General features: G+C 44.0%; 1 protein-coding gene across 1 annotated transcript; it reads right to left on the minus strand.

The window, feature by feature from the left end:
- Positions 1 to 866: 866 nt before the first annotated feature.
- icmt (isoprenylcysteine carboxyl methyltransferase) lies at positions 867 to 27,145 on the minus strand. Its single transcript, XM_084333797.1, has 5 exons — positions 26,925 to 27,145; positions 26,316 to 26,404; positions 6,707 to 6,876; positions 4,545 to 4,762; positions 867 to 3,026 (listed from the first exon to the last, which is right to left on the minus strand). Exons 1-5 carry the CDS (start codon positions 27,141 to 27,143, stop codon positions 2,847 to 2,849), a joined length of 876 nt encoding a protein of 291 aa, XP_084189923.1. The 5' UTR covers positions 27,144 to 27,145; the 3' UTR covers positions 867 to 2,846.
- Positions 27,146 to 27,601: the final 456 nt, after the last annotated feature.

The following is a 27,601-nucleotide window of genomic DNA, read 5'->3' on the forward strand; positions in this document are numbered from 1 at the left end:
CAGTAAACGCTTCATTTGTCTAGCAGTCAATTATATCTCATTATATGACATCTTAAAGGAACACTCCACGAAAAAAATAAGACTGATGTATACACTGGGAAAATGAAACAAATATTTTGCGTGTCTACTTGTTAGCATTGGATATAAACAGCTGAAGGATGCACATAAAAGATCGCTTACATGGTGGTCGGGTACAGGGTTCATTTTGCCATCATGAATGAGCAGTTGGTGAAAATGAATAAAAATGTACATAAGTGCATCATATTAGGATGTGTCTGGGACAAGCGTTCCATCCTAAGTCAAAGGCTTTGTCCAGAGCGTGTGAATCATTATGGGTGAAGTCACGTTTTGCGGATAACTTCAGTATCAGCCTTTGAGACCAGTACATTTAAATCCGAGTGATGTTTAGGCCGAGTGTTGCGTCGTGAGGCCAAGGACGAGGCATTGTGTAAAGAAGGACTACAAAGGACACACGGATGTACTAGCATGGAAACATCCCCAGTGTATTATGTCCATAGTCTCATGCGTCTCAAAACTATACACAAGTCTTGTACAAATTAATTTAGTCTCTCCCTTTTCACCACAGAGCTGCGTTTAATACTTCCTGGATTATGTGACATCTCATAATGACATCACACCCTCCCAACTCTTTTCACTCAATACCACAAATCAGATTTTGTACATGACAAGTTTATAGTTTTGGAAGATTACGGGCATGATAAAATCAGTGCCATTTTTTGGTGAAGTGTTCCATTAACTGGTCCAATCTATTCCTATACAGTGCTCATCACACAAATAAATGTGCTACAAATACAAGTCAAATAGAAAGAAACTCATAAATACCCTCCCACCCCACCCCAACACAATCACACACACACACACACTCACTAATTCACTCACTCCATAAAGTCTGGGACCACAGAGTGGAGGGCAGGGGTCACCTAGATGGACCTGAGACAGACTGTAGTCTGGACTGCTGTCGTGGGAAAGGTGCCTCACATCTCTCTGAACCATCTTTTGGTTGTTGTTGTTTTGAATACACAGCGACTGCCAGAATGATGCCAAAACAGAAAAAGAAAAACACAAGATGGGTCACGATGGTCACAGAAACATGACAGGAAATGGATGCTACTATTTCAGGACAAGGCTCCTGAAAAAGAGATGTATATTATAAAACATGTATTGCTTGTGGAAAGTAAGAACGACAGTGCCAAGTCTCTCGTCCTTCACTAAAAACAAAGCTATTACTACAGGGATCAAAGTGACCCTTGTTCAATAGTGAGGATCATGGCCTGCAGGACAGTAAGTCAGATGAGTAAACAAGGTAAATGCGTCATACTGGCCACTTGCAGGGCTGCTAAAATGACCAGTGTGGATTGTGGAAACAGGAAATTATATTCAAGTCTGATCAATTCAAAGGAACATGCCAACATTACGGGAAATGATTGTCCAGAGCCAAACAAGTATAGACCAATTTCCTCTCACAAATTAATGTAAGCGGATACGGATCACTAGCCTATCTTAAGACTCTAGCTGGTCCCTATCCGCTTCCATTAATTTGTGCTGTGCTAGGCTAGCTTGCAGCCGGATAGCCTTCTACTGAATGCACAGAGAGGAAATTGGTATATCTTCTTGTCTGACTCTGGAGGAGACGGTAAGCCTATTTGCCATAATGTTGGCGTGTTCCTTTAACACTGTCCTAGCCTCTGACCACTATATTCAGAAAATAATCAATGCCCAAATTGCAAATATGATACTTTATATGTTTATAGAGTAGGTCATAGCAAGAAGGTAAAACACATTTTCTACAGTATTTAAGCGATCATTGATAATTACAGCGCTTTGTTTGGGTACAATATAAATATGTTTTTGGGACCAGTAGATTTCGGGGTGACAGTGGACCCTGGTGACCTTTCCCTTTGATTATCATTATATGCTGATTACTTGGAAATCTTCTATCATGTTCCTGAGCCCAGAAACACATCTAAACCTACAGCACCCTGGGTGACAGAACACTGAATGGATTGTCAGATTTCATACTGCGTAGTAAACCCAGCTATTTCAAATGCCATCATAGAAAAACATCACATGAATTGAGGACAAGGGATTTTTGATTGTGGAGCAATTTGAGCCTGAGTGGACATGAATTTGAAGAGTTGGGCTTGGGGGCTATTTGACAGAAAGAAAGAAGTGGCGTATGTATGTGAACAAGGGCCACCTGACACATACTCCACCAGTCTTACTGCAGTGTTAAGATTCAGGACGCCATGCTAAAAAGCAATGCAGCTCCTGAATAAGGAAGGGTTGGGGGTCCATTTACTTTCTATTGCAAAGCTGGATTTTCTTAGAATTTCACAAATGTTAAATATCTTTCCATTAAGAAGTGAGTTCTCATATGGGATATATAATGAAATTGCTCTCACTCCGCTTTGAACTGAATGACCTGAAAGTGGAGCAACCCCAACTTGGCTAAAGAGAGGATCGTTTTGATAACTCTGTAACCTCTTAAAAAGAACACAACATTTCTAAATCCGGTGAACACACAACAAGCCTGGGAAAAGGGTGCAAAAACAAATTAAACTGAAACCTACGCAATGGTTAAGCGGAATGAATGTACAATATCTGAGGTCTTTCTTGGTGAATTTTTTCATCTGTTCAGACACTAAGAGGTTCGTAGAAGGTGTGGGAGCCCAGCCCCCTCCCCCCATCTCATCTGTCCGGGTCTCAAGTGAGTTCCAGGGTCTCACCCCTCGCTCAGGGTGGCCGTCACGCTCACTGGGGCTTTCCCCTTCTTTAGTGCCTTTCTGCCAAGTTCAGATGTCGAGCACTCTCTTGTGTCAAGAAACCTAGTTGACGCGGATGCCCGAGATGAAGGGTAGCCCAGTGGACACCTTCTTTTTGTATTCCACATAGTCCTCGCCAAAGAAGTGGACAAGCGACAGCTCCTCCTCTTCGATCCGCTCGCGGAAGAAGCGCCAGCTGGCTAGCGTGTAGCCCAGTATGCACACAGGGTTACACAGCATCACCTGGAAAGTGAGATGGTCGATCAGCCCAAGTGTTTAGAAATGACATAAGTGCCTACTGTACAGTACATCATGATGCATGTTGGAGCCGCTCATCATTGGTGAAGAGCGGAGACATGGTTTGTGTCACATGATGCAACTCAATCACTGCAAACTGTATGCACAGGCCAATATGCTGGCACGAAAATCTTATGTGCACAGACAATGTAGAAATAAGGCTGTTCAGAGCCTATTGTACTCCATTTTATACGGCACACCTATGGTGTAATTATAAAACAGCAAACATTTAAAAACTGCAGGTAGCATATAATGATGCATTTAGGATCCTCCTTAAGCTCCCAAGACTGACTAGTGCAAGCCATTTGTTTGTCACTACAAATGTCCCCACCTTCCATGCTCTGCTGAGGACCTGATGTTTAAATTTATGTGTCGTTTATTAGAGTCAAAAAACAAGATAATAGGTGCCATTAGTGATGTAAAACGAAGTGATACAAGGTACTCCTCTGATTTGTGGAAACATTGGAACTGATGCCTTTATGTATTTTAATCTATGTTGTTGGCCTTGTTTCTTTTGTTATTGTATTCTTGTTTTGTATGTGTAATGGACCTCGAGTCTGAAATAAAGTCATCATCATCATTGTTCAATTGTATGGCTGTTTTGATGACTTTGATAGTGTGATTCACAACTGGCTGTGCTGGCTAAGGCTCAATAAACTACAAAGCTGTAATTCTTTCCCGTTTGGTAGCCATGCCCAATATACATGAGTAATTGCGATCGCCATGGGATGACTGGGATTTATTCATTTTAGAGTACCTTCTGACTGAGGTAAGGTCTATTTTTAGGTAACCTGCTGGTATTTCTTTTTAACCTAAAACATGCTTCTGTACCGATCACAGTGTCGTATTTTACCGGACCTAAAACATGCTTTTGGTAACGATTGCAGTTTCGAGTTAAAATGACCCCCCCCCCCTTGATGATTTTGTGAAGACACATATGTATATGGTATATACCTTTGATTTGGAAGTATTTGGAGTTTCAGGCGAGCAACCCGAACGATTTGGGCATAATGCATATAACGTGTCATATCTCACATTCTAGGAGAAAAGACTGGATTATTTTGGAAAGGGGCGATGTTTAGCATGGAATAGTGCACAAACTACAGTATGTAGAAATTAACTGGTTAGTCAGTGTTGGACTATGAACAATGCCTGTCAAATGAGCCATATTATCGTCTCCATAGCTATAATACAGAACACACGATGGGTCCGCAAACATCGCTAAAATGGTCAATAACGCTGGCGCCATTGAGTAGAGATGGGAAAACAGTGTGCCGGTCAATGAGTTAAAGCTCACTGCAGCAGAGAATGAGAATGTGGAGACACCACTAAACCATTTAATTTATTTCATATTTTGACATGATTTCAATTCAAAAAGATGCGCACAGATTGGATTTGGAAGCAAGTTTGGATCCCATTGAGGAGTTATGTGGTTACCACCACACCCAGCATGACATGACTCACCTGTGTTCCTATGCTCCAGTAGAACCAGCCCACATAGGAGGGATGTCTGAAGAAGGAATAGACTCCACCGGTCACCAGCACGTGGCTCTGGGCCTTCTCGTTCTGCACGATGTGGTTAAAGTTGGAGCCGGCGGTCAGCATGGCTGCCTTGCGAAGGCCCTCCCCACAAAGCACCATGAAAAGGCCTAGTAGACTGAGTGCGCTGATCTGCTTCAGCTCTGGAGGGGAGCGGAGGCAGACAAATATATCATTGTGTGGCAACATTGGCTCGACGGGGATCAATAAAGGAATATCTTATCTTATGTAGTCCTCTTAACACTATGCTGTCCGAGAACGAGTATATACGTGTTACGAAAAAGAGCGTTGTGGACCAGAGCCACGAGTATATACGTGATGAGTTTCTTTTCTTTTTTTTAATCCACTTTTTCTATTTTTCTCCCATCCCAATTTTCATATCGTCCAATTCAACCCTCCCCTGTCTTTTGAACGTTGTTTCTTGCCTCCCACAAGCCGGCTGCAATGTGGACTAAGTCATACATAGCACGAGTCCCCTCCGATACTCGAGGTAACAGCCGTCGCATCTTTTCACCTGCGCGGCTCGATCTTTCAGCGTCGGGGGTCTGGGCTTTGGAGGGGCCCCGCCCCTGTCGCTTCTTGATTCTACTGCGCAGGCGCACCAACCGACCTGTAGGAGTCGCTGTCCACAACGCCCGATCCCCACCCTTCAGTTTCCCTCCCCGTAATACGGCCAATGTGTATTACTGTGGACGACCAGCTAAACTGAAAGCAATGTGGAGAGCGGGGCTCGAACAGGAGGCATCCTGTTCGAGCCTAGTCTCCAGCATTCGTTGCGAGCGCCTTGCCCACTGCGCCACGTAGCCGCCCATACGTGATGAGTTGTTATTGTTTTATTCCATATTTATAGCGCTTCTTAGGTACCCGATCCACTACCAGCATCTTTTCAGATATTTGACTTTCGAAACATGCAGTACCGGCCATACCCGCTTAGGGGCGCCATCGCTCCACTGCAGTATCATTGTGAATTTAAAAAAAAACAAAAAAGTACAGTTCTGTGGGCGGATCATAGTTCCTTGATCCCAGCCGAACATCCTCCATCTTGGATCAGTTTGGAGAGCATTTTTTTCAGCGTGGAATAATGGGATTTATGATTAGCCAATGTGCATATCGATCTACCAGAATCCGATGACTGGTGAGGAAATGCTGCCGGCGATCACATGAAAATGCTATATTGAACGCACACTGTATTGCGGATCAATAATAGTAATCGGCGTTCCCCGCCACCCCCATTTCATCCATAGATGCTCTGTAATAGTCCGGATGCTACGCAGTTTGTTTTATTTCATTCGTATATATACAGCAGACATGGCGGTTGATATAACGGTGCCAACGTTTAGCCTATTATCTAGCTTTCTGCAGAAAAGCCTAGACGAAAAGTGTGTTATACCTTATATTCACGACGCTATAAAATGACAACCAACCGATGGATTTTTATTTTCTTTAAGCCATTATGAAGGCACCGTTTATGCACTCAAGTGACAATGAGAATGGACAGATAGCAATACTATAAATGATATATAAAGCTCTTTGAAAGTACATCGGTTTGTTTACTTTCTGCTGTCCTCCGAGGCCTAAATCCGCGGGCCGCGCCGGTCGTCAGTGTTAAACTACCCCACAGTGGATAGTATATAACATCTTCTTTGACTGTTTAAGTGTTAGTGCCGTTATGTCAGCTTATGAGCACATCAACAGCACTGGCGCCTGGTATGTCAATGTTGGGTATGGTAAACTGAGAAATGTTACAGCCAATGCTAGCTTCTGTTAATCAAAGATTATCTTTGATTAACGCTAGCTAGCATTAATATAACAACTTAACTTGGTGACTAGGGTAGACAATGACAACACTAGTTTCCATTATCTTGACGTTCATATTCTTTATCTTCTGTATATGTAATCCAATACACAAATTTCACTTTACAGAAGTATAAGAAAAAAACTTGCACTAGAGAGTCAACCATTTTGAAGTACACCATCACAAAAACAAAACAAATCAAAAACACAAAAACATCGTTATATGAACAAAATAACAAGATAATCTTTATGATATATTTGGCCGTATAACACCAGCCCTGTATGAGACAGACCTGGAACTGTGTGTCTCTCCACAGTGAACTCCAGCCATGACGAAGCAGCGGCCAGGGTGTACTCCACGCTGTGGTTGAGCAGGAAGGAGTCCAGGGACAGGCTGCGAGGGTTGATGACGGCCGTCACCAGGTACTCCGAGTAGTGAAAGAACGACAAGGAGCACATGTACCTGCCGGAGTGGATGGTACAGTTAACTTAACCTAAGCCCTAGCCATATTTTCACATTTCACATTCGCCTAAAAGTACAATAAGATTCCAAGTAAATGGAAGATTGCTCCACTTCTACAATATTCCCAGTGTCAGAAATAGAGCTGCCGCGGTATTGATGTTTTCCTTACCGCACACATTTGCAAAATATTTCCTACCGCCGCGGTTATTACCGCACGCACACAAAAAATAAATAAAAGTTTGAATGCATTTTTTTTTTTAGTAGTAGTCTACTCTTTATAGCATATAGCCTGCCTCTAGTCTAAATGTCTATCTTTAGAGGATGACTTTGCAGCATGAATATTGTTTGGGATTCGGCAAGCACGCATTAGTTATTGAAAGTGAAACACGGATTCGAAGTTTCCCCTCTGGTAATGCCAAAGCTTCTTTCTTTCACCATAGGATCGAGGTCTCTGCCAAGAATCTTCGCAAACTGCATGCTACCATGTCCTCCCTCCTCACTCCCCCCCCACCCCCCCCTCCCTCATCTTTCTCTGCCGAAGACTTTGCGATCTTCTTTGAGGAAAAAGTGGAGAACATCCGCAGCTCCTTCTCCCAACCCCCACCCATTCCAAATGCTGAATCGAGAACCTCATCCTTCACTCTGTCATCTTTCTCTCCCATTACAGAAGCCGAGACCCTGACACTGGTAACGTCGAACCGTCCGACTACATGCCAGCTGGACCGGCTACCTTCCCCACTCCTCCAGACCATAGCACCAGACATCCTCCCATTCCTAACTGCAACCATCAACTCCTCACTCAACTCGGGGGTGGTCCCCACCTCCCTAAAACAAGCCAGAGTCACGCCCCTCATAAAAAAACCATCCCTGAACCCTACCGTCATAGGCAACTACCGTCCTGTCGCTCTTCTCTCCTTCCTTTCTAAAACACTTGAACGTGCTGTATCCAACCAACTTACTGCTTATCTCTTACAGAATGACCTCCTAGACCCTAATCAGTCAGGCTTCAGGACTGGTCACTCCACAGAGACAGCCCTCATTGCGGTCACAGAGGCACTTCACTTAGCAAAAGCGAAAGGCCTCTCCTCTGTCCTGATTCTCCTAGATCTATCTGCAGCCTTCGACACAGTCAACCACCAGATCCTCCTCGCGGCCCTCGCAGGAATGGGAGTGGCTGGCTCTGCGCTGACATGGTTGTCATCATACCTCAATGACCGCTCCTACCAAGTGTCATGGAGAGGGACCCTGTCGGCCACCCGCCCCCTGCGGACGGGTGTCCCCCAGGGCTCGGTTTTAGGACCCCTTCTCTTCTCCCTCTACACTAAATCACTGGGTAACATTATCACGTCTCATGGCTTCTCCTACCACTGTTATGCCGACGATACTCAACTCTTCCTCTCCTTCCCTCCCTCAGATATCCACGTCTCTGAGCGGATCTCGGCCTGTCTGTCCGACATCTCCGCCTGGATGACGACCAACCACCTCAAACTGAACCTAAGCAAAACAGAATTGCTCCACCTGCCGGCCAAATCCTCCCCCCTGACCGACCTTTCCATCACAGTCGAGAATGCAGCTGTGACCGCGTCCCCGACCGCCAAGAACCTTGGTGTTGTCCTCGACGACCAGTTGAACTTCTCTGCTCACATCGCAGCGACAACCAGAACCTGCCGATTCCTCCTGAGCAACGTCAGAAGGATACGCCCCTTCCTGACAAAAGAAGCCACCCAACTCCTCGTCCAATCAACAGTCATCTCCCGCCTCGACTACTGCAACGCACTGCTCGCTGGCCTCCCGGCCACTGCCACTAAGCCTCTTCAACTCATTCAGAACGCAGCGGCCCGCCTGATCTCAAACCTACCGAAGTCGGCCCATGTCACCCCACTTCTTAGGGACCTGCACTGGCTCCCCATTGCTGCACGAATCCGCTTCAAGGCCCTCGACCTAGCATACCGTGCGGCAAAGGGAACTGCTCCCGCCTACCTCCGGTCAATGGTCTCTAACTACACACCCTCAAGACCCCTACGCTCTGCATCTTCTGGCCGCCTCAGACCTACTCCTATCCAAGCTCCGGGAGGGTCATCAAAGAGAAGTCGCCTATTCTCAGTCCTTGCCCCACAATGGTGGAATGAACTACCCACCCCAGTTAGGACAGCCGAAACACGTCCAATCTTTCGCCGTCGACTAAAGACGCACTTCTTCAACCATTATCTGAATTATAAAAAAAAAAAAAAAAAAAAAAAAAAAAATCTAACCCTAACTAACCATACTGTCATGCACTTGTCCTAATAAACTAACCTACACTGTAGCACTCAACACTTTGATGAACATTGTTACTCAGCTGATAGAGTTGTGCTCTTCCTGATGGCTTGTCGTACAGAACTTGTAAGTCGCTTTGGATAAAAGCGTCAGCTAAATGACTAAATGTAAATGTAAATGTAAATGTGCGCAGTTCACTCGGTGTCGTGGCAGGGGTGGTTACCCCTAACCCCCCCGACCCTTTCTTATTATTATTACTATAAAGTTACTACTTTATAATAAAGGCATTCGTTTTGTGGCATTAACATTATATAGTTATACGTTCAATAACATGAGCGTATTTACCGGACCATAGCAAGGCAAGCAATACTCTATTCATATCTCAGTTCCTTTCTTTGCTCAGAGCATGCTGAGTTGTCCCATTCTGCGGTCTGTTAATAAAGTTTTCAATCAGACAAGTGTATAGAACGAAGGGCTTTTATTATAACATTCGTTGCAGACAGTAAAATCATTATGTCTCGTTTAGTACTCCTGAGGAGCGATGGTAGTCCACTCCGGCGGAGAGTTAAAGCTAACGTTATTAGCCGTGTTGTGATGAGCTGACATTCAGGAAGTAAAAACCTAATACGCGCTTGCCGATTGGTGGTAACACACTGCATGACGCTACAACGTGTGACGCGTCTCTCTTCTGACCAATCAGTGGTCTGCAATGTTTCACGTGACTTTTCTGGTACCCAATAGGGTCGCTTGGAACCTCGATAGAGGAGTAGGGTATATCTGCAGAGCCGCAAGCCCAACGAGAGGAGGGTAATTTATTATTATTATTATAAAAAACAGCGGTGACGCGGTATTCAGCCTACTCTGCGGTGGCCGTGATGTAACAGCGATACCGCGGTAATGCGGTAATCGCGGCAGCTCTAGTCAGAAATAGTGTGTCTGTTACTATGCTCGAGTAAATTGCAATGAACAAAAAGGAGAATATAAATTTTTTTTTTTTTTTTTTTTTTTTTTTTACTTTGACAGTGCACCATGCTAACATTGACCAAAAGTGAAAGAGTGCCACTGAGCTCATTCAGCACCTTCTTGAGATCAAGTGTACAAAAAATCTAAGCAAATGAACAAAGGGTAGATGATTTACAGGGTGTGTTGTAGATACAGTACTGAATTTTGCCATCCGGCCACATGCAATATGAAATATGAATATAGAATATAGATCAGGCCTATAAATGACCTTATTATGGCCAAGTCATACATCTATGGATCGGCCCAAATCTCCTCTTTCCAATGGCAGAGTTAAATCTGGATTTAGTACCACCAGGCGCCCGAGACAGGGCAACAAAGACTGAATGAAATCTACTGTAAGTACAGTTACTTTTGTATAATGTCCATAGCTCCGCCATTTGACCCCTTAGACGTTTACAGAAATGTAAAGTAACAATATACGTTGTATTTTATGGCAATAACGTTGAGGTTTGTTCGACCTGTGAGATATAATCACGACATTCGCGTCTATTTGTAAAAGGAAAATAGTTAGGCTTCCTATGTCTGCGGCTGGTGTGAGCTGGGTAGTGTAGTTTTATGGAATTTCGACGTCCATCGAAAGCCCCTCTTTCGTAGGACTACAATGATTTTATGACGGCATCATGTCCTCATGTGTAAATCATCCGGTTTCCGATGCAATGCAGAGATTTTTATAAGCTCATATTTCACTTTAAATCATTGCTAAACTAATTTAACTTAGTGCTGAAAATATACACTTTGACTGCTGTTTTGATATGGATAGGGTCTTTATTCGTGGCTACATTTGAAAAAGAAACACATCACTTAATAAGGACTGTATTGATTTTATTTGTGATGTGAAATTAATCTTGGCCCGGTACCGGGCATACAAGGTTAAAGATCCTCTCCACTCAAAAACATGTTTTTTTCTTCCTGTGGTGTGGGGTTGGCCAATTTAAGCCTCATCACATATAAACATAGAAATTAGGGAGGTCGCGATGAAGATATTTTGCCCGATTCATTTAATATAGAGTATCTGCTGATACTGAGTCTCGATCCAATATTTGTAGACATATAGGGGAGGCTTATGGAATTGTCAATCAGCAGTCAAGAAAGCCGACTTCATTACTGCATACGTCCATAGTCAAAATCTACAGCTCCTGGCTCTAACTGAGACCTGGATAACCCCCAATAACTCATCAACACCTGGGCGGCTAGGTGGTGTAGTGGGCAAGGCGCTCGCCATCAACGCTGGAGACGCTGGGTTCGAATCCAGCTCTCGGCGTTGCTATCAGCTTGGCTGGTCGTTCATACTAACACAATTGGCAGTGTTAGGGGTGGGAAAGCTGATGGGTGGGTCCTGGGCGTTGTGGACAGCGACCCCTACAGTTCGGTCGGGGCGCCTGCACAGCGAGGGTAGGATCTGGAGGGAGGTAGTGTGACCTTCCACACGTTACACTCTCCCGGTGAGAATCTGCGCTGCCAGGCTGGCTGCCGGCTGGCTGCACATGCGTCGGAGGAAAGCATGCGACAGTCTCCGGCCTCTCGGACCAACAGTAGGGGGGAGTGCGCAACAACCAGGAAGGGTTGGGAATTGGCATAACGACTAACAGTGGGATGGGAGAAAAATCAGAAAAAAGGAGGGGGAAAAAGATTAAAAAAATATAAAACTCATCAACACCTGCAGCATTATCTACAAACTATAACTTCACTCACACACCTTGACCTTCCAGACGGGGTGGAGGCACTGGCCTCATGACATCTCCTTCATCGGCTACAAACTTAACACCACTCCCATAACTGTCACTCTCCTCTCTCGAATATCATGCAGTATCCGTCTCTAATCCTTTCAATCTCACCATTGTTACACTATCGCCCTCCAGGTCCGTTCGATCACTTCCCAGATGAGCTGGACATGCTTCTAAGCTCCTTACTGGAAGATGGTACCCCCCACGTTCTAATGGGAGACTTCAACCTGCCTGACTCATCTCAGTTGGACACAGTGGTCTCCCTCCTACAATCCTTTGACCTGACTCCCACTGTCATGCCTCCCACCCACAAAGCAGGCAACTCATTGGATCTCATATTTTCGCGTAACTCCATCATTAACACCACGGTAACTCCCCTGCATGCATCAGACCATTCCTTCATATCGTTCTCACTAACTCTCATGCTTAACCGAAAGCCCTTCACCCCAACTCAAACAGTCTCAGACTAGTGAAAGGCAACCTGCCCTCCCTATGCCCCTCCACCCTCTCCTCTGACATACTATACGCTCATTACAAAAGAAAAGAGCAGTTCTGTATCTCTCTTTGCTGAGGGTAGTGACCAGGGCCCTATTCCTTTTCGATCAAAAGTCCCATTATCCAGATTCAATTAACCCGATGTTTGAATCCAGGCTTTCCCTGTTCCGCGAACGCTGATTCAGTCTTGTTAATTCGAACCAGACTTGATACTCAGGATAATTGCGCGCGGCCGCCTCACCTGAAGAGACAGCAGGTGTCGATCGCAGAAATCCTGCTTTTCTAACGGCATTGATTGATTGAAAACTTTATTAACAGATTGCAGAATGGGTACAATACAGTACGGCTCAATAGCCTCGCCGACAAGTTAAATGCATAATCTATAGGCAAATTTTAAGTCCCTCATTAGCCCAATCAATCAGATTATATTTCTTTAAATGTGCCTGCTGGCAGTAGGCTTAATGGAATGAATAATCGAATGAGTTATTTCAGAATAAGTAGATAAAAACAAGCCCAAAGAGTATCTAATTGATACGAATTAATAGATACTTATGAGGATATCTGTACTGTATGTGTGCTTAGGTATCATGTAGTATGTACTGTATAAATACATGGTTCGCAAAGTTTCCAAGGCGTGACCCCCGAAATAACGTGTCACATGACGAGAGGGAGTTGGAGGCTATACAGTTACCATTAATCAGGTTTTAATCTGTTTCGGACATCATCCATACATGCATTGAATTGATTAACCTTTGGTTTATACCAGTAACACCAGTCATGTTAATCACCCTCTTGTTCATCATCAGATAACAGTGCTTGAACAAATAAATGCATTCTCAAATTCATTCATCAAAACGTCAAAAGCTTGCAATTGCTCATTCATTTTCTCAAGTCACGTCCACGTCATCAAAACGTCAAAAGCTTGCAATTGCTCATTCATTTTCTCAAGTCACATCCACGTCATCAAATCCGTCAAACAGCGCATCTCCTCCTCCTCAGACATTTTAATCCCAGTTACAATATCACAATAACGTGAGTGACAGTGATACAATTCAACAATCCACATATTCAGATTTGTCGTAATTCGCATCCACAATCCACGCATAGACGCTTCAATGTATGCTTGAATGAAACACAATCCGGGCGCTCCGTTAAGCAATACATCCACAGCCGAGAATATGAAACGAATCAGAGCCAAAGCCCAGATAGGTTGATTCACATTTGCAATGATCCGTTATTAAAATAACCACATTGTGTGTGTCGCGAGCGCCGTATCCGTATAACGTGCATTATTTCGGACAAAGTAAATCCATAGGCTGAATATGATTTATTATCAGCATTTTAAGTCTATTATTTAACATTTCAAAAGCCCCCTCTAGAAAAACTAAGCACAAAAACATAATTCAGAATGTATAATGGGATCTAGACTGTGAGGAGAGCTGGCATTTCTTTGCGAGGGCGTGGCCATGCAGGTTATCCAGCTAACTGAACTAAACCGTGCGCTGGACCAGGTTCAAACTTTCAGATCTGTTGCCATAGTGATTTAGACAATCGCGCGTTGGGGAACCGACAGGTCTAGCTTAAGTCAAGTTATCCTGAAAATTATCCGGCTAACTCAGTTAGCCAGGTACGAGGAACAGGGCCCAGAAGACTACAACTGTATTGTTTTATGTGTGAACTGCAGAAATAAATGGTGAAAAGCACTCTTCTATCTCTGGTTTGATTGAAAACTTTATTAACAGATTGCAGAATAGCTCAATACACACAATTGTTAACACTTTCAGAGCCCAAGCTTAATCTTGATTTACCGGTTGAATGCCCACCATCCACTTCAATGTTAGCGTTAATAACGCCTAATCTGTTTTAAATGATGGCTATGTGTCTAATCTGCCCGTCGCTTATCAATGACTCGTTTTCCAGTCAACATTGTCGAAGCGGATTGTTTTTTTATCGGTTCATTTTCGTTTTATAGCATTTTGAAAAGCCCTCGTTTTCAAGGAAAATATAAATGTTCCATGATAAAAGACGTTTACTGGAATATTCTAGAATACACAAAAACTGTCATTTTTCGGCCTATTTATGAATCGTTTTCAAATAAACGCTAGATTATCGATAGTATATGTGTACGTATGCACGCTGGGGCCGCGAGCTGAAAATCGATTCTCTGATTTCCTCAAAGCGATCGCGCACACACATATATAGGGAAAACGCTGAGATCTCAGCGAATACAACTCTGATTATCCCAAGACTGGTAAAATAGATTCCTTACGACATCAGAGCACGGATCCAATTCCAGAGGATTGTAACGTCCTCTGTTTCACAGAAACTTGGCTGAGTCCAGATGTCCCGAATCACGCAATAGAACCGGCAGACCACTTCTTCGTTCTCCGCAAGGACCGGACGGCAGAAGAGTCACTAAAGAAGAAAGGAGGCGGCATTGCCTTCATGATAAACAAGGAGTGGTGCGATATAGGCAATGCAAAGGAACTGTCTAACCACTGCTCCCCAGACCTGGAGTTTATCACGATAAAATGTCGACCCTTCTTCCTCCCAAGAGAGTTAACGTCCATCATCCTCATCGGAGTGTACATTCCACCACACGCGAACACTGGGGGTCGCACTTTCAAAACTTCACGACGAGGTAAACAAACAACAGATAGCCAGCGTTGACGCTGCCATTGTGGTTCTGGGCGATTTCAACAGCGCGCGTCTTAAAAAGGTGTTGCCGAATTTCTATCAGCATGTGACCTGTCCCACCAGAGGCGAGAACATATTAGACCATGTATACTCGCAATTTAAGAATGGGTATAAGTGACTTCCGGTATGAGAGCAGACGGGTAACACACGTGCGATAGAGCTCCTGGTCAAATGAGCGAAAAAACTGTTAAAAAAGGACCCGAAAAGTGATTAAAAATGAAAATGCACACGAGAAGTAAGGAAGAGACAACGATTGTGAAGGAAAGAGAAATGGAGAACACACGAGAAGAGAATTTGAAGAAACAGAGTCCCCGAAGCGAAACCGAGAAGAGACAGGCGGAAGAAGGGGGAGGTCCCGCTGAGGCAGACACGGGAATGCCAGGATGGGCCGTGGTCATGCAGGCCGGGATACTGGAGAACATAACAGCGGCGATAAAACTGAACACGGACACGATAAGGAATGATATTGGGAAGCTACGGGAGGAATTGAGGAAGGAACAGGAGGACTTCAGAGGTGAAATGAATACAGAACTCACAAGCGGAGGAATGGAACACAGAGATACACAAGGTATTAACATGTGCGATTCAGAAACAAGAACAGATGGAGACAAAGATGTCGGACATGGAGGGGAGGTCACGGAGAAATAACATCAGAATATGGGGATTGAAAGAAGGAGTCGAAGGGGAATCGGTGACCCATTATGTAGAAAAGCTTATCAAGGAGCAATTGAAGGAGACGGGACTGGAAAAAAATTGAGATTCAGAGGGCCCACAGGGCGTTGGCTCCGAGACCGAAACCGGACAGACCTCCGAGAGCGGTGATTATTAACTTTCTGAGATTTGAGATTAAGGAATTGATACTCAGAACCGCGTGGACCAAGAAGATTGAAATCGAAGGGAAAAGACTATCGTTTGATCACGATTACTCGACAGCGGTAGCAATAACATGCAGGTCCTACGCGGGACTGAAGAAAACTCTGAAAGAAAACGGAATGAGATTCCAGTCACCCATGACCTCGCTAAGGATTCACTGGGAGGAAGGGACGGTGACGTATGCGACGGCACGAGAGGCGGCGCTGGAGATGAGACGACGGGGGATGCAGATGGCGGAGGACGGAGAAGGAAGGAGACAGGAGGACCAGACGCGGAGCCTGCAGCAGAGATTGGAGGGGGCACGCAGATGGACCAGAGTAGGAGACCGAAACCAGAGAGAGGAGGGAGGAGAGAGGAGAAGGCCGAGGTGAAACGTGACAGAACGAGGGCGGAGACGGATGAGGAGGCCAGAGAAGGAGAAGGAGGAGAGAGGAGGCGGGAGGAGGCGAACGGATGAGTACACGCACAAGAGATTGAAAAAACTATTCAAAGAGAGACAAAATATAGAAACTGAAATAACACATGCATAAACACACATTCTCAGGTAGAGGCAGGATATAGAAATGAACACAACGTATACATGGACACATAATACACAAGCTGATGGAGGAAATAAATGGAAATATAACTAGGTTTGATAGACGAGACACAGAACATACTGAAACAAATACATACACACGCTGCGAGTAACACAGTTGGGAGGGATTAAGGGGATAAATGGACATCACATAGAAAATAGAGGGGAGGAAAAGAAAGTAAAAAGGGGTACACAGGAGACACCGCACACGGGTATGGGAGGAAGGAGGGACATTGAAACATATGAGTCACATTGAGAGGGACCTAGGAAAAGAGGGTCTTTGGTCAGAAGGAAGGACAGAGCGCTTTTGACCAGGAGCTCGACAGCAAAAAAAAAAAACAGTAAGAAAGCTGGACAAATATGACGAGCGATTGGGGGTAAGGGTTTCAAACCCCCAAGCCGTCAGGAGGGGGCCTCTCGCTAGGAGAGCAATTACCCCTCACCCACCAGCAGGGGACAGGGGGGGACACAGGGACCCCCCGAACGCCTTGGGAGCACTTTATGTAAAGTTTATGTTTTTTATTTATGTTAATCATTATATGTATTCGGTGAAGAGAGCGGAGGCTCCAACCGGAGGGGGGAATGAATGTGACATGGGGGGGACTGACAGACGAAAGAAGAAGAAAGATGACAGAGGTTAAGGTATAAAAATGATGTCGTTAAACGTTAATGGAATGAATAATGCGATAAAGAGGAACAAAGTGATGTTGAAATGTAAAAAAAGTGAGATGGAAGTGATTTTTCTGCAGGAGACACATTTGGTAGCACAGGATCATGAGAAACTGAAGAGATTTGGATATGAAAATGCATACTATAGTTCCTTTAAACAGAACCCGAGGAGAGGAGTAATCACGTTAATCAAAAACAGTCAAATTTGAATTGATCAAGGAAGTAAGAGACAAGGAGGGAAGGTTTGTTCTGGTGAAGGGGAAAATGGAGGGCCAAATGGTTACGTTAGTGAATGTTTATGCACCCCCAGAGAGTGAGAGGGATTTATATGAGACCATTTTTGATATGATAGTGATGGAACTAGAAGGGATATTGATATGCACGGGAGATTTTAACGTAGTACTGAATCACGACCTAGACACCACGAGTCCTAGAAAGGGACGAGCACCCATCAGTAGATATATGAATATTCAGATGACGGAAATGGGAATTACAGATGTTTGGAGGGGGATGCACGCCATGGACAGGGAATACACACATTACTCACACCCACACGTGACATATGCGAGAATAGACTACTTTTTGATGACGACGGGGGACAGTTACAGGGCACGGGAGAGCAGTATAGGAGTGGCGGACATATCGGATCACAGTGCCATATATCTGACAGTAGATCTAGAAGGGAGACGGAGGAACACGATTTGGAGACTAAATGTAGGAATATTAAATAACAAGGGGGTGGTGAGTCAGATCAAGGAGGAGATAGCCAGATATAAGGAAGAAAATGACAACGGGGCGGTAGACCCGAACATTCTATGGGACACACTGAAGGTGGTGATAAGGGGGAAATTGATGGAAAAAACAGCAATGCTGAAGAAGGCCAGAACGGAGACATATCACAATCTGATAGGGAAGCTGAAGAAGCTAGAGGGGAGACACCAGATATCAAAAGAACAGGAAACGCTCGGAGAAATCAAAGAAGTAAAGGCCAGGATAAATAGGGAATTATTGACGGAAATAGAAAAAAAAGCGAGGTTCATGAAACAAACGTACTATGAAGGGGGACCAAAAGCGACCAGACTGTTGGCTAGGAGAATTAGGACGCAACAGAAGTTGAACACGATACACACAATAAGGGATACAAAGACTAATGAAATATTGAGGGACCCAGCTGAAATAGAGAGGACATTTAGAGAATACTATGAGAAATTATACACACAGACACAGCCAAAAGCAGCGGGAGAAGAGGAAATAGAAACATATCTGGAGAAACTAGAGTTACCATCGATAGGGAAAGAACAGAATGAAGAATTAAATAAAATAATTACGGAACAAGAACTGGAAGAGGCAATTAGTAGAGCTAAAAACAACAAGTCCCCGGGGAGCGACGGATTCCCATCGGAATTCTACAAGACATTTAGAACTGAATTAGCACCCATGTTAGGGGCGGCGTTCAGACACACGATGGAGGGTAAAATGCCCCCCTCGTGGAAGGAAGCCATAATCACCACGATACCGAAGGAAGGGAAGGATAGGGAATTATGTAGTAGTTTCAGACCTGTGTCCATACTTAACGTGGATTACAAGATGTATACATCGATAATATTAAAGAGATTTGAGACGTTTATGCCAGACATTATAGATGAAGATCAAACTGGATTTATTAAAGGGAGACAGACACAGGACAACGTGAGAAAGACATTACACATAGTAGAGGAGATACAAAAACAAGGGGGTAGCGCAGTACTGATTAGCCTAGATGCAGAAAAAGCATTAGACAGTGTGAGCTGGACATTTTTATATAAAACATTGATGAGGTTCGGACTGAACGGGAGGGCGATGAAGATGATCAAGGCGCTATATCAAGAACCGACAGCGAGGGTTAAGGTGAATGGCAGCTTGACGGATAGAATCAGATTAGAGAGGGCTACCAGACAGGGATGTTGTCTCTCACCGACGCTCTTCGCCGTTTTCATAGAACCACTGGCACAACTGATCAGACAGACCGAGGACATTAAGGGAGTAAGGATAAAGGGAACGGAATATAAACTAGGCCTATTTGCAGACGACGTGATAGTATACATGAGGCAACCAGACAAGAGCTTCCCGGCACTGATGGATCTACTGAAGGAATATGGCCACTACTCAGGATACAAACTAAACGTGACAAAGACACAGACCTTAGCATGGAACTATACCCCAACGACGGAAATTAGAGAACAGTACGGGATAAGATGGGACATGGACAAGATTAAATACTTAGGGGTGAACATCACGAGAGGGGTGGAGAAACTGTTTGAGGCGAACTATACACAGATAAATCAGAACATCAAGAGAGACTTAGAGAGATGGACAGTAATGCCCTTGGACTTCAATTCAAGAATAGAGGTCATTAAAATGAACATACTATCAAGGTTACTGTACCTATTCCAGTCACTACCGATACAAATACCACAGAATCAATTCAGGGAGTGGGACAGACTGATATCGAGGTTCATATGGGCGGGGAGAAGACCACGGGTCAGATATAAAACACTACAACTACCAAAGGAAGAGGGAGGGATGGCAGTACCCAGCCTACAAGATTATTACTATGCAGCACAACTGAGAGCAGTGACGTGCTGGTGTAACGACAGATATGAGGCAAGATGGAAAGACATTGAAAAAGAAGGGGAGGGATACAAGGTACAAGCTCTGGTGGGAGATAGGGAACTATTTAAAGAGAAAGAGGGACTATTAGATCCAATCACCAAATGCACCTTGACCATATGGAACAGAGTAGTAAAAACACACAAATTGGAGAAGCAGTCAGGGGTCCTGAGATGGGTAGCACATAGGGATGGGTACCTTTCACATTTGAACCGATACCGGTACCGGTACCTGTGAATCGATACCGGTACCCAACGGTACCTTTTTTCGGTACTTTAAAAAAAAAAAAAAAAAAAAAAAAAAATGTATTAATCTTTTTTTTTTTAATTTTTTTTTTTTTACTTTTTTCTTTTCATGTCAACGTTCACACGCACAATATATGCTTACCTAGGATTTGACTTGATTCAACAACAAAGCAGTCGGAGCAATGACAAGCCGAAAACTGTCGAAATTTTATTTACCTACCTCAGTCGTAAAAAAAAATCCAAACTTCAAATAACTACAATTTCGACAGTTTTCGGCCTGTCATTGCTCCGACTGCTTTGTTGTTGAATCAAGTCAAATCCTAGGTAAGCATATATTGTGCGTGTGAACGTTGACATGAAAAAAAAAAAGTAAAAAAAAAAAAAAAAAAAAAAAAAAAATCGGTTTCTCACTTGATTCGATACTCGGTAGTACCGACGTGTTTCGGTTCGGTACCTCAAAAGTACCGAATTCGGTACCCATCCCTAGTAGCACATGACAAGAGATTCAAACCAGGGAGGTTAGACCATGGATTCAGAAGGTGGGAGAGGGGGGGGGCAACAGCGATATGCAAAATGATAGAGAAGGGGGAAATGCAAACACTACAAAAATTAAAGGAGAAATTTGGACTAGAAAACAAGGACCACTTCAGATATCTACAGATTAGAGATTACTATAATAGAGAAATAAGAGGGGACAAGGAAGAAGAACAGAATGGAATAATTAGGATGATAGTAAGGGCATACGAAGGAGGGAAAGGAAGGGTAATATCAGCACTGTACCGGGCTATAATGACCAGCAAGGGACACACGACCGATTATATAAGGGAGAAATGGGAGAGAGAACTAGAGATAGGAATAACAGGGAAGGAATGGGGGAACATATGCGAGGTGCAACATTCAACAACAGGATCGAGGATATGGAAAGAATTTGGATGGAAAAACATAATCAGATTCTTTATAACCCCAGAGCTGAAGGGAAAATATGCACCAACACAAAGAGCATGCTGGAGGATGTGTGGGAAGGAGGGGGCAAATCACACGCACATATTCTGGGGATGTCAGAAGCTGAAGGGGTATTGGGAGGAGATAGGGGAAGCAATGATCAGAATATTAGGATACGGGTTACCACAAACAGGACTGGTGCTTTACTTAGGAGACCTGACACACAAGGGAATACAAGGGGGGGACAAATATTTAATAAAGATAATGTTGATAGCGGCCAGAAAAGCAATAACGAGACTGTGGTACAAGGAAGACCCACCGACAATAGCACAATGGGTAGGAATAGTGGAAGAAATACAGGATATGGAGAGGATAACACACATGCTGAGGTTACAGGAAGAGAAATTTGGGGAAAGATGGGGAAAGTGGGAGGATTATAAAGGGAACGAAAACGACATCACAGAGGAAGAACCAAATGCAACACAAGAGGGCGAAGGGTAAAGGAGGAAAGAAGTTCAAGGAGGGTCTCTGAACCCATGTCACACAACTATGCTTTAGTTAGTATTTTCAATTTTTTTTGGGGGTATTACAATTGCTTTATGTTTTTATACTTTATTATTTATGTCTGTTTAACGGTGTGATATTAATATTCAGGGATGATGTGGTTTGTGTATGGGTGAATCAAAAGGCAAAGTGAAAGTTAACAAAAAAACAAAAAAAAAGGACGAAGGATAAGGGAAGAAAGAAGCTCAAGGAGGGTCTCTGGACCCAGATCACACATACATGCCTTAGTCAGTATTTATCATCTTTGAGTAGGAATTAAATTTTTATACCTGTTTAAGGGAGGTACACAATCAGCCTTTGTATTAAGTACCTGGAAAACAACTGTAGGGGAACCAGACAACTAACCATGATACCCATGTAAATATTTATGTGCACTGTTTTTTTTTGTTTTTTTTTTATTGTGGTGTTAGTTTCTTTTCTTTTTTGTAAGTGCTGTTTGTCTATAACTGTTAATAAAAATTTAAGTTTAAAAAAAAAAAAAATTGGTATAAGTCACAGGCTCTTAGTCCATTCGGTAAGTCCGATCACCCCGCCATATTCCTTTTGCCAAAGTATAAACAAAGTCTCAAGCGAACGCCGGTGGTCTCGCGAGAGGTTAAGCGTTGGACCGTGACGTCAGAGGAGTCACTCCAAGCTGCACTTGAATGCACAGACTGGAGTGTATTCCGTGATAACACAGCCAATATTAACGAATACACTGAAACGGTGCTTGACTATGTCTGTACTCTGGTAGAAGAAACAATCCCCTCCACCACAATTAAAATCTACCCAAATCAAAAGCCCTGGGTAGACAAATCCGTCCGTGAGGCTCTGAAAGTGCGCACATCAGCATACAACACCGGGCTGGAGACAGGCAACATGGAAGAACACAAGATGGCAAGATACAACGTCAGGAGAGCAGTAATAGAGGCAAAACGGCGTTACAGGGATAAAGTTGAACTTCAGTTTGAACAGGCTGACTCTAGAGGCATGTGGCAGGGCCTCAGAACAATGACAGATTACAAAGGCACCTCCCTCAAACTGAACAGTGACATCTCCTTAGCAAATGATCTCAATTCCTTCTATGCGAGGTTTGAGGCTGTGAATAAAAACACCAGCCTACAAACCACGGCAATGGGGGGGGGGGGGGGGGGTCTGCTGATGGAGACTCAGTGTTCAGGGTAACAGAGCATGAGGTGAGACGGATCTTTAAAAAAGTGAATATCAGGAAGGCAGCAGGACCGGACGGCATCCCCGGCCGCGTCCTAAAAGTCTGTGCCGACCAACTGGCCCCGGTATTCACTGACATCTTCAACCTGTCCTTGGAACAGGCTGTCATCCCCACCTGTCTGAAGAAGTCCACCATCATCCCTGTACCCAAAAAATCTACGCCCGCTTGCCTCAACGACTACCGCCCTGTAGCCCTCACCTCCATAGCCATGAAGTGCTTTGAGAAGCTAGTGAAGGGCTACATCTGTTCCTCCCTCCCCATCAACCTGGACCCTCTGCAATTTGCATATCGCCCCAACAGGTCCACAGAGGACGCCATAGCCCATGTGCTGCACACAGCAGCATCACACCTGGACAAGAGGCAGGGGAACTATGTGAGAATGCTGTTCATCGACTACAGCTCAGCATTCAATACCATAGTCCCCTCCAAACTCATAGCCAAGCTCAGGGACCTGGGCTTGAACTATGACCTCTGCCAGTGGGTCTTGGACTTCCTGACGGGCAGACCCCAGGTGGTAAAAGCAGGCAACTGCACCTCCTCATCCATCACGCTCAACATAGGGGCCCCCCAGGGCTGTGTTCTGAGCCCCCTCCTCTACTCCCTGTACACACATGACTGCGTAGCACAGCGGAACAACAACACCATCATCAAATTTGCTGATGACACAGTAGTGGTGGGCCTGATCTCTGCCAACGACGAAAGGGCCTACCTGGAAGAGGTAGAGAACCTGTCACAGTGGTGTCAGGAGAACTGCCTCTCCCTGAACGTCAGCAAAACAAAAGAGATGATTGTGGACTTCAGGAGGTCGGGGGTCAAGGACTACAGCCCCCTCAGCATCGACGGGGCACCGGTTGAGAGAGTGAACAGTTTCAAGTACCTCGGAGCCCACATATCCGAGGACTTGACATGGACCACACACATTGACAGTGTTGTGAAGAAGGCACGACAACGCCTCTACTTCCTCAGGCGCCTAAGGAAGTTCCAAGTCAGTCAGAAGATCCTTAGGAACTTCTACTCATGCACAATAGAGCATCCTGACTGGCAACATCACCTCCTGGTTTGGGAATAGCACTGCACAAGACCGTAGCAGACTACAAAGAGTGACACGTTCAGCCGAACGCACAATTGGAGGGGGGCTTCCCACCCTCCAGAACATTTACAACAAGCGGTGCAAGGGGAAGGCTAAGAGAATTATTAAGGACTCGAGCCACCCGAACAACTGCCTCTTTGAACTGCTGCGGTCAGGCAAGCGATACCAGAGTCTTAAGGCGAGCACAGAAAGACTCAGAAGAAGCTTCTATCCCCAGGCCATCAGGCTGCTAAACGAACAATAAACACTATGCAACAACCATCAAATGCACACACACCCACACACTCACTTAAACAAACAACACACTGCAGCACCCACTCTCCACACTTCAGATCACACAAACACACTTTATATTTATTGATAAAGGATTTGCACTACAACTCGTACACCTACTGTAAATTGTACCTAAATTGCACCTCATCCTATTTCTGCCTTGCACTATATAGTATTGTATATTAGTACACTACACAGTATTGTATATTATATGGTAACTCTGCATCGAACATTATACATATGTCTATACTGAACACTGTGACCTCATTTCTTTTTTACTTCTAATTTACATGCTATACTATGTTATTTTATTTCATACTTATCTTGTCTTGCACAGTCTCTGGAGCGTAACAGTAAGAAGCATTTTGTATAAAAGTATTCTGTACTTCTGTATGACAACTATTAAAGAAACTTGAAACTTGAACTTACCTCAGATCAGATGTTCTCCAAAAAGATCATTCCAATTCCTGATCGCCATTCCAAAAATCGATCACTACCGTCTACTATCGATTGGCTACTGTGAATATATATTCCAGGCCGATTCCCGTCCCGCGATCACTTCCATGTTGAGCAGACGGCTTGCCACTGCTCAGGGAGCCAGCTGGCCCCGCCTCTACATATCACTGATCCCAGGTCAGTCTAAGCGACTGACGTGCAGTTTTCAGAGATAGACGATAGGGGGCGCTTTTTTCCATTCTGAGCTGCTGATGGGGCTGGTGCACCAACGGGAGACTCGGTTGATGTAATATGAATTCAGATCGCTAATAAAAAAATTAAACGATAATTAGCGTCATGGGCATTCAGGGGGGGGGGCTGATAAAACGTCATATCACGTCGTGGGCACTGAAAGTGTTAAGGGGATGCAGACCAGAGAAAGACTTTCGTCTTGTTTACATCAGGGTTAGATGGCTCTGTTCTTTGAAAAATGTTCCATTGTGCTCCTAAATTTGTTCATTTAGGAGCACATGTACTCCTTGGGAAAAAGGTTAGCATAGAGCCCTGGGTTAGTATCTTCTTTCTGATTATGTCTGTAGGTAATGAGGGTAGTAGGGTTAGTATCTTCTTTCCGATTATGTAGGTACTGAGGGACTTTCAAACACAATAATCTTCTCTATGGGATTTCCATACCCCTGATCTTCCATACCGAGAAATATCATTCACTGTGTTGTGAATGACGTGCACTAGCGCACCACACTTTCGCTCAATGGCATGCACCCCTCTCAGTCCACTAAATATGAAAACTCAAACCAACGCACAAACAAGAGCGGCCATCACTGTAGTTCGCTTCTTCTTCTATGGGGTTAATGGCGGGTCACAACCACAGAAAGGCGCATACCGCCACCTACTGTACAACCCAGCAACTGGAGCGGATAAGGCAAGAACCCAGCAAAGAAAAGAAAATAAAGAAAACAAACCCAGAACAAACCAAACAAAATACCCAAACCTAACATCACCACCCTATACAAACCTACTAAAAATAAAATTAAAACTTAAAACAAAATGAAATCAAATTCAAATCCTACCCCCCAAACTGGTAACATCTACCTCCTACAATGTCCTTTTATCATATTTGTCCCATCAGTCCTGTTCGCTTAAGAAAGCTAATCAAACAGTTCCTACCTTGTCCACTTCCTCCACACTCCAATATGCCCTTCAAACCTGCTCCTGTCAATCCTGCTCTTTCCATTCCCTCCATCATGTCCCCCCTTTCTGATGAATATTCCTGCACTTAACCACTACATGCTCCACTGACTCCTCTACCTGACAACAGTCATAACCCTGTTGGATGCTTCCCCATCATTTTAAGAGTCCCCTTCAACTTACTGTGCCCTATTCTTAACCTTGTCATCACCACCTCCTCTTACCTCCCCTGATTCTCACACTACCCACTCTGTTTTGCACTATATGTAATTGTCTTCCCCTAGTCTCCTGATCCCACTGCATCTGCCACTCATTATTAGCTTCCCTCCACACTATACTCTTTTCCTCCGCCTTTGATAATTGAATTACTGTGTCTATTTCTCCTTTCTTAACAGCTAGTTTAACTACCTTATCCACCCTCTCATTCCCCAAAATGCCCACATGCGCAGGGACCCATATGAATGCAACCATAGTTCCTTTATTTACTACTCTTGATTGTGTGGCTACATACCATCCAAAATGTGTCCAAGTGGTTTGGGAACAGCTTATGATTAAGCCACACCCAAAAGTAAAGCCCAGGAAGCAGGCTCGCACGGCCACCTAGAACAAGGGAGGGGGAAAGTCACTCCAAACGTAAAACATTGAACTTGAAGAAAACTAGACAAACAAACACAAACCAAGAAGTTGACTAGCTCACCAATTCAGCCCACTACTAGGCAAGTCGGTTATCAAACTAACCAAACGTGGATAGAAAGTTAAAGCTAGCTATGCTAGGTATGGTAGCTAACCAGGCTGAAGATATAGCAAAAACGGCTTTACCATGCTTAGGGATCTATCTTAAGCTCATGGAGAACGACAGCATCTTAAATCCTCTTCTAACTAATCAGCTTAAGACAGCTAGGTAGCTGGCCAATGTTAGCATCACTGTGTTAGCTTATAATAGCTAAAGAGTCTAACGTTTTAGCAACGTTATGACCGAATGGCTATGATCGTTTACCGTTTATATGGCTAAGTAACGTTAGATTATGTGTTCAATTATAGCTAATTGGATGAGCTACACCAGTCGTTTGAATGTCAGGCAGGGCTACAATTAGGACGCGTAAATAGCTACCTAGCTTACCTTATACACAGGTCCCTTGTATATGATTAGCAAGAGGCCATTCATAACAGCTATGTGGATACAAATTGCTATTTTCCCGGGTGTCTCCGTGAGATAATCGAATACCAGGTCAATGTGTCCAAAAAGCGTTTTAATGATGGGGATTATCACCACACTAAGCCCCAGTGTAAAGCATATAATACTTATTCTCCCCTCCAAGACTAACTTGCTGCCTGCCATGATGAAAATCTTGCACTCTCCGTATAAACTCTTCCTCTTCCTCTTTTCAGTTTCCGGTCATCTGCCCTCTGCTGGTGAACACAATTAGTGGTCTACCTCTTCTTCACTTTGAATGCGGTTGGCATCCAACATTGTTGCATTACCACCTACTACTGGATACAAAACCGACATTATTCTAACCATCTATGCTTCTAACTACTAAACGTTTTTTAATTAAATTATATCTAATCCACTAAATCCACTATATCCAGAATGCATTTATTAGAAGGTCGTTTGTCTCTTCCACTGAGGAAGTGTCAGCCTCCAGACCACAACAAACATAGCCAAGATAGTATTTTCTGTAATAGTATTAGACGGAATATTTTCAGTTACTTACATTGATTTTTTTTTATCCACCTTTTCTCCCATTTTTCTATATTTTCTCCCATCCCAATTTCGTATCATCCAATTCAACACTC

This window comes from Notolepis coatsorum (genome assembly GCF_963971535.1).
Source record: "Notolepis coatsorum genome assembly, chromosome: 17".
Classification (NCBI taxonomy): domain Eukaryota; kingdom Metazoa; phylum Chordata; class Actinopteri; order Aulopiformes; family Paralepididae; genus Notolepis; species Notolepis coatsorum.

Excerpts from the sequence above, each read along its gene's own strand:
- icmt (XM_084333797.1), bottom strand. The coding sequence starts at position 27,143 with ATGGCAGGCAGCAAGTTAGTCTTGGAGGGGAGAATAAGTATTATATGC. Across the intron at positions 6,877-26,315 it reads ACTTGGACACATTTTGGATG|GTACATGTGCTCCTTGTCGT; the intron begins GTATGTAGCCAC and ends CCACTCCGGCAG. Across the intron at positions 4,763-6,706 it reads GGAGAGACACACAGTTCCAG|AGCTGAAGCAGATCAGCGCA; the intron begins GTCTGTCTCATA and ends GCTCCCCTCCAG.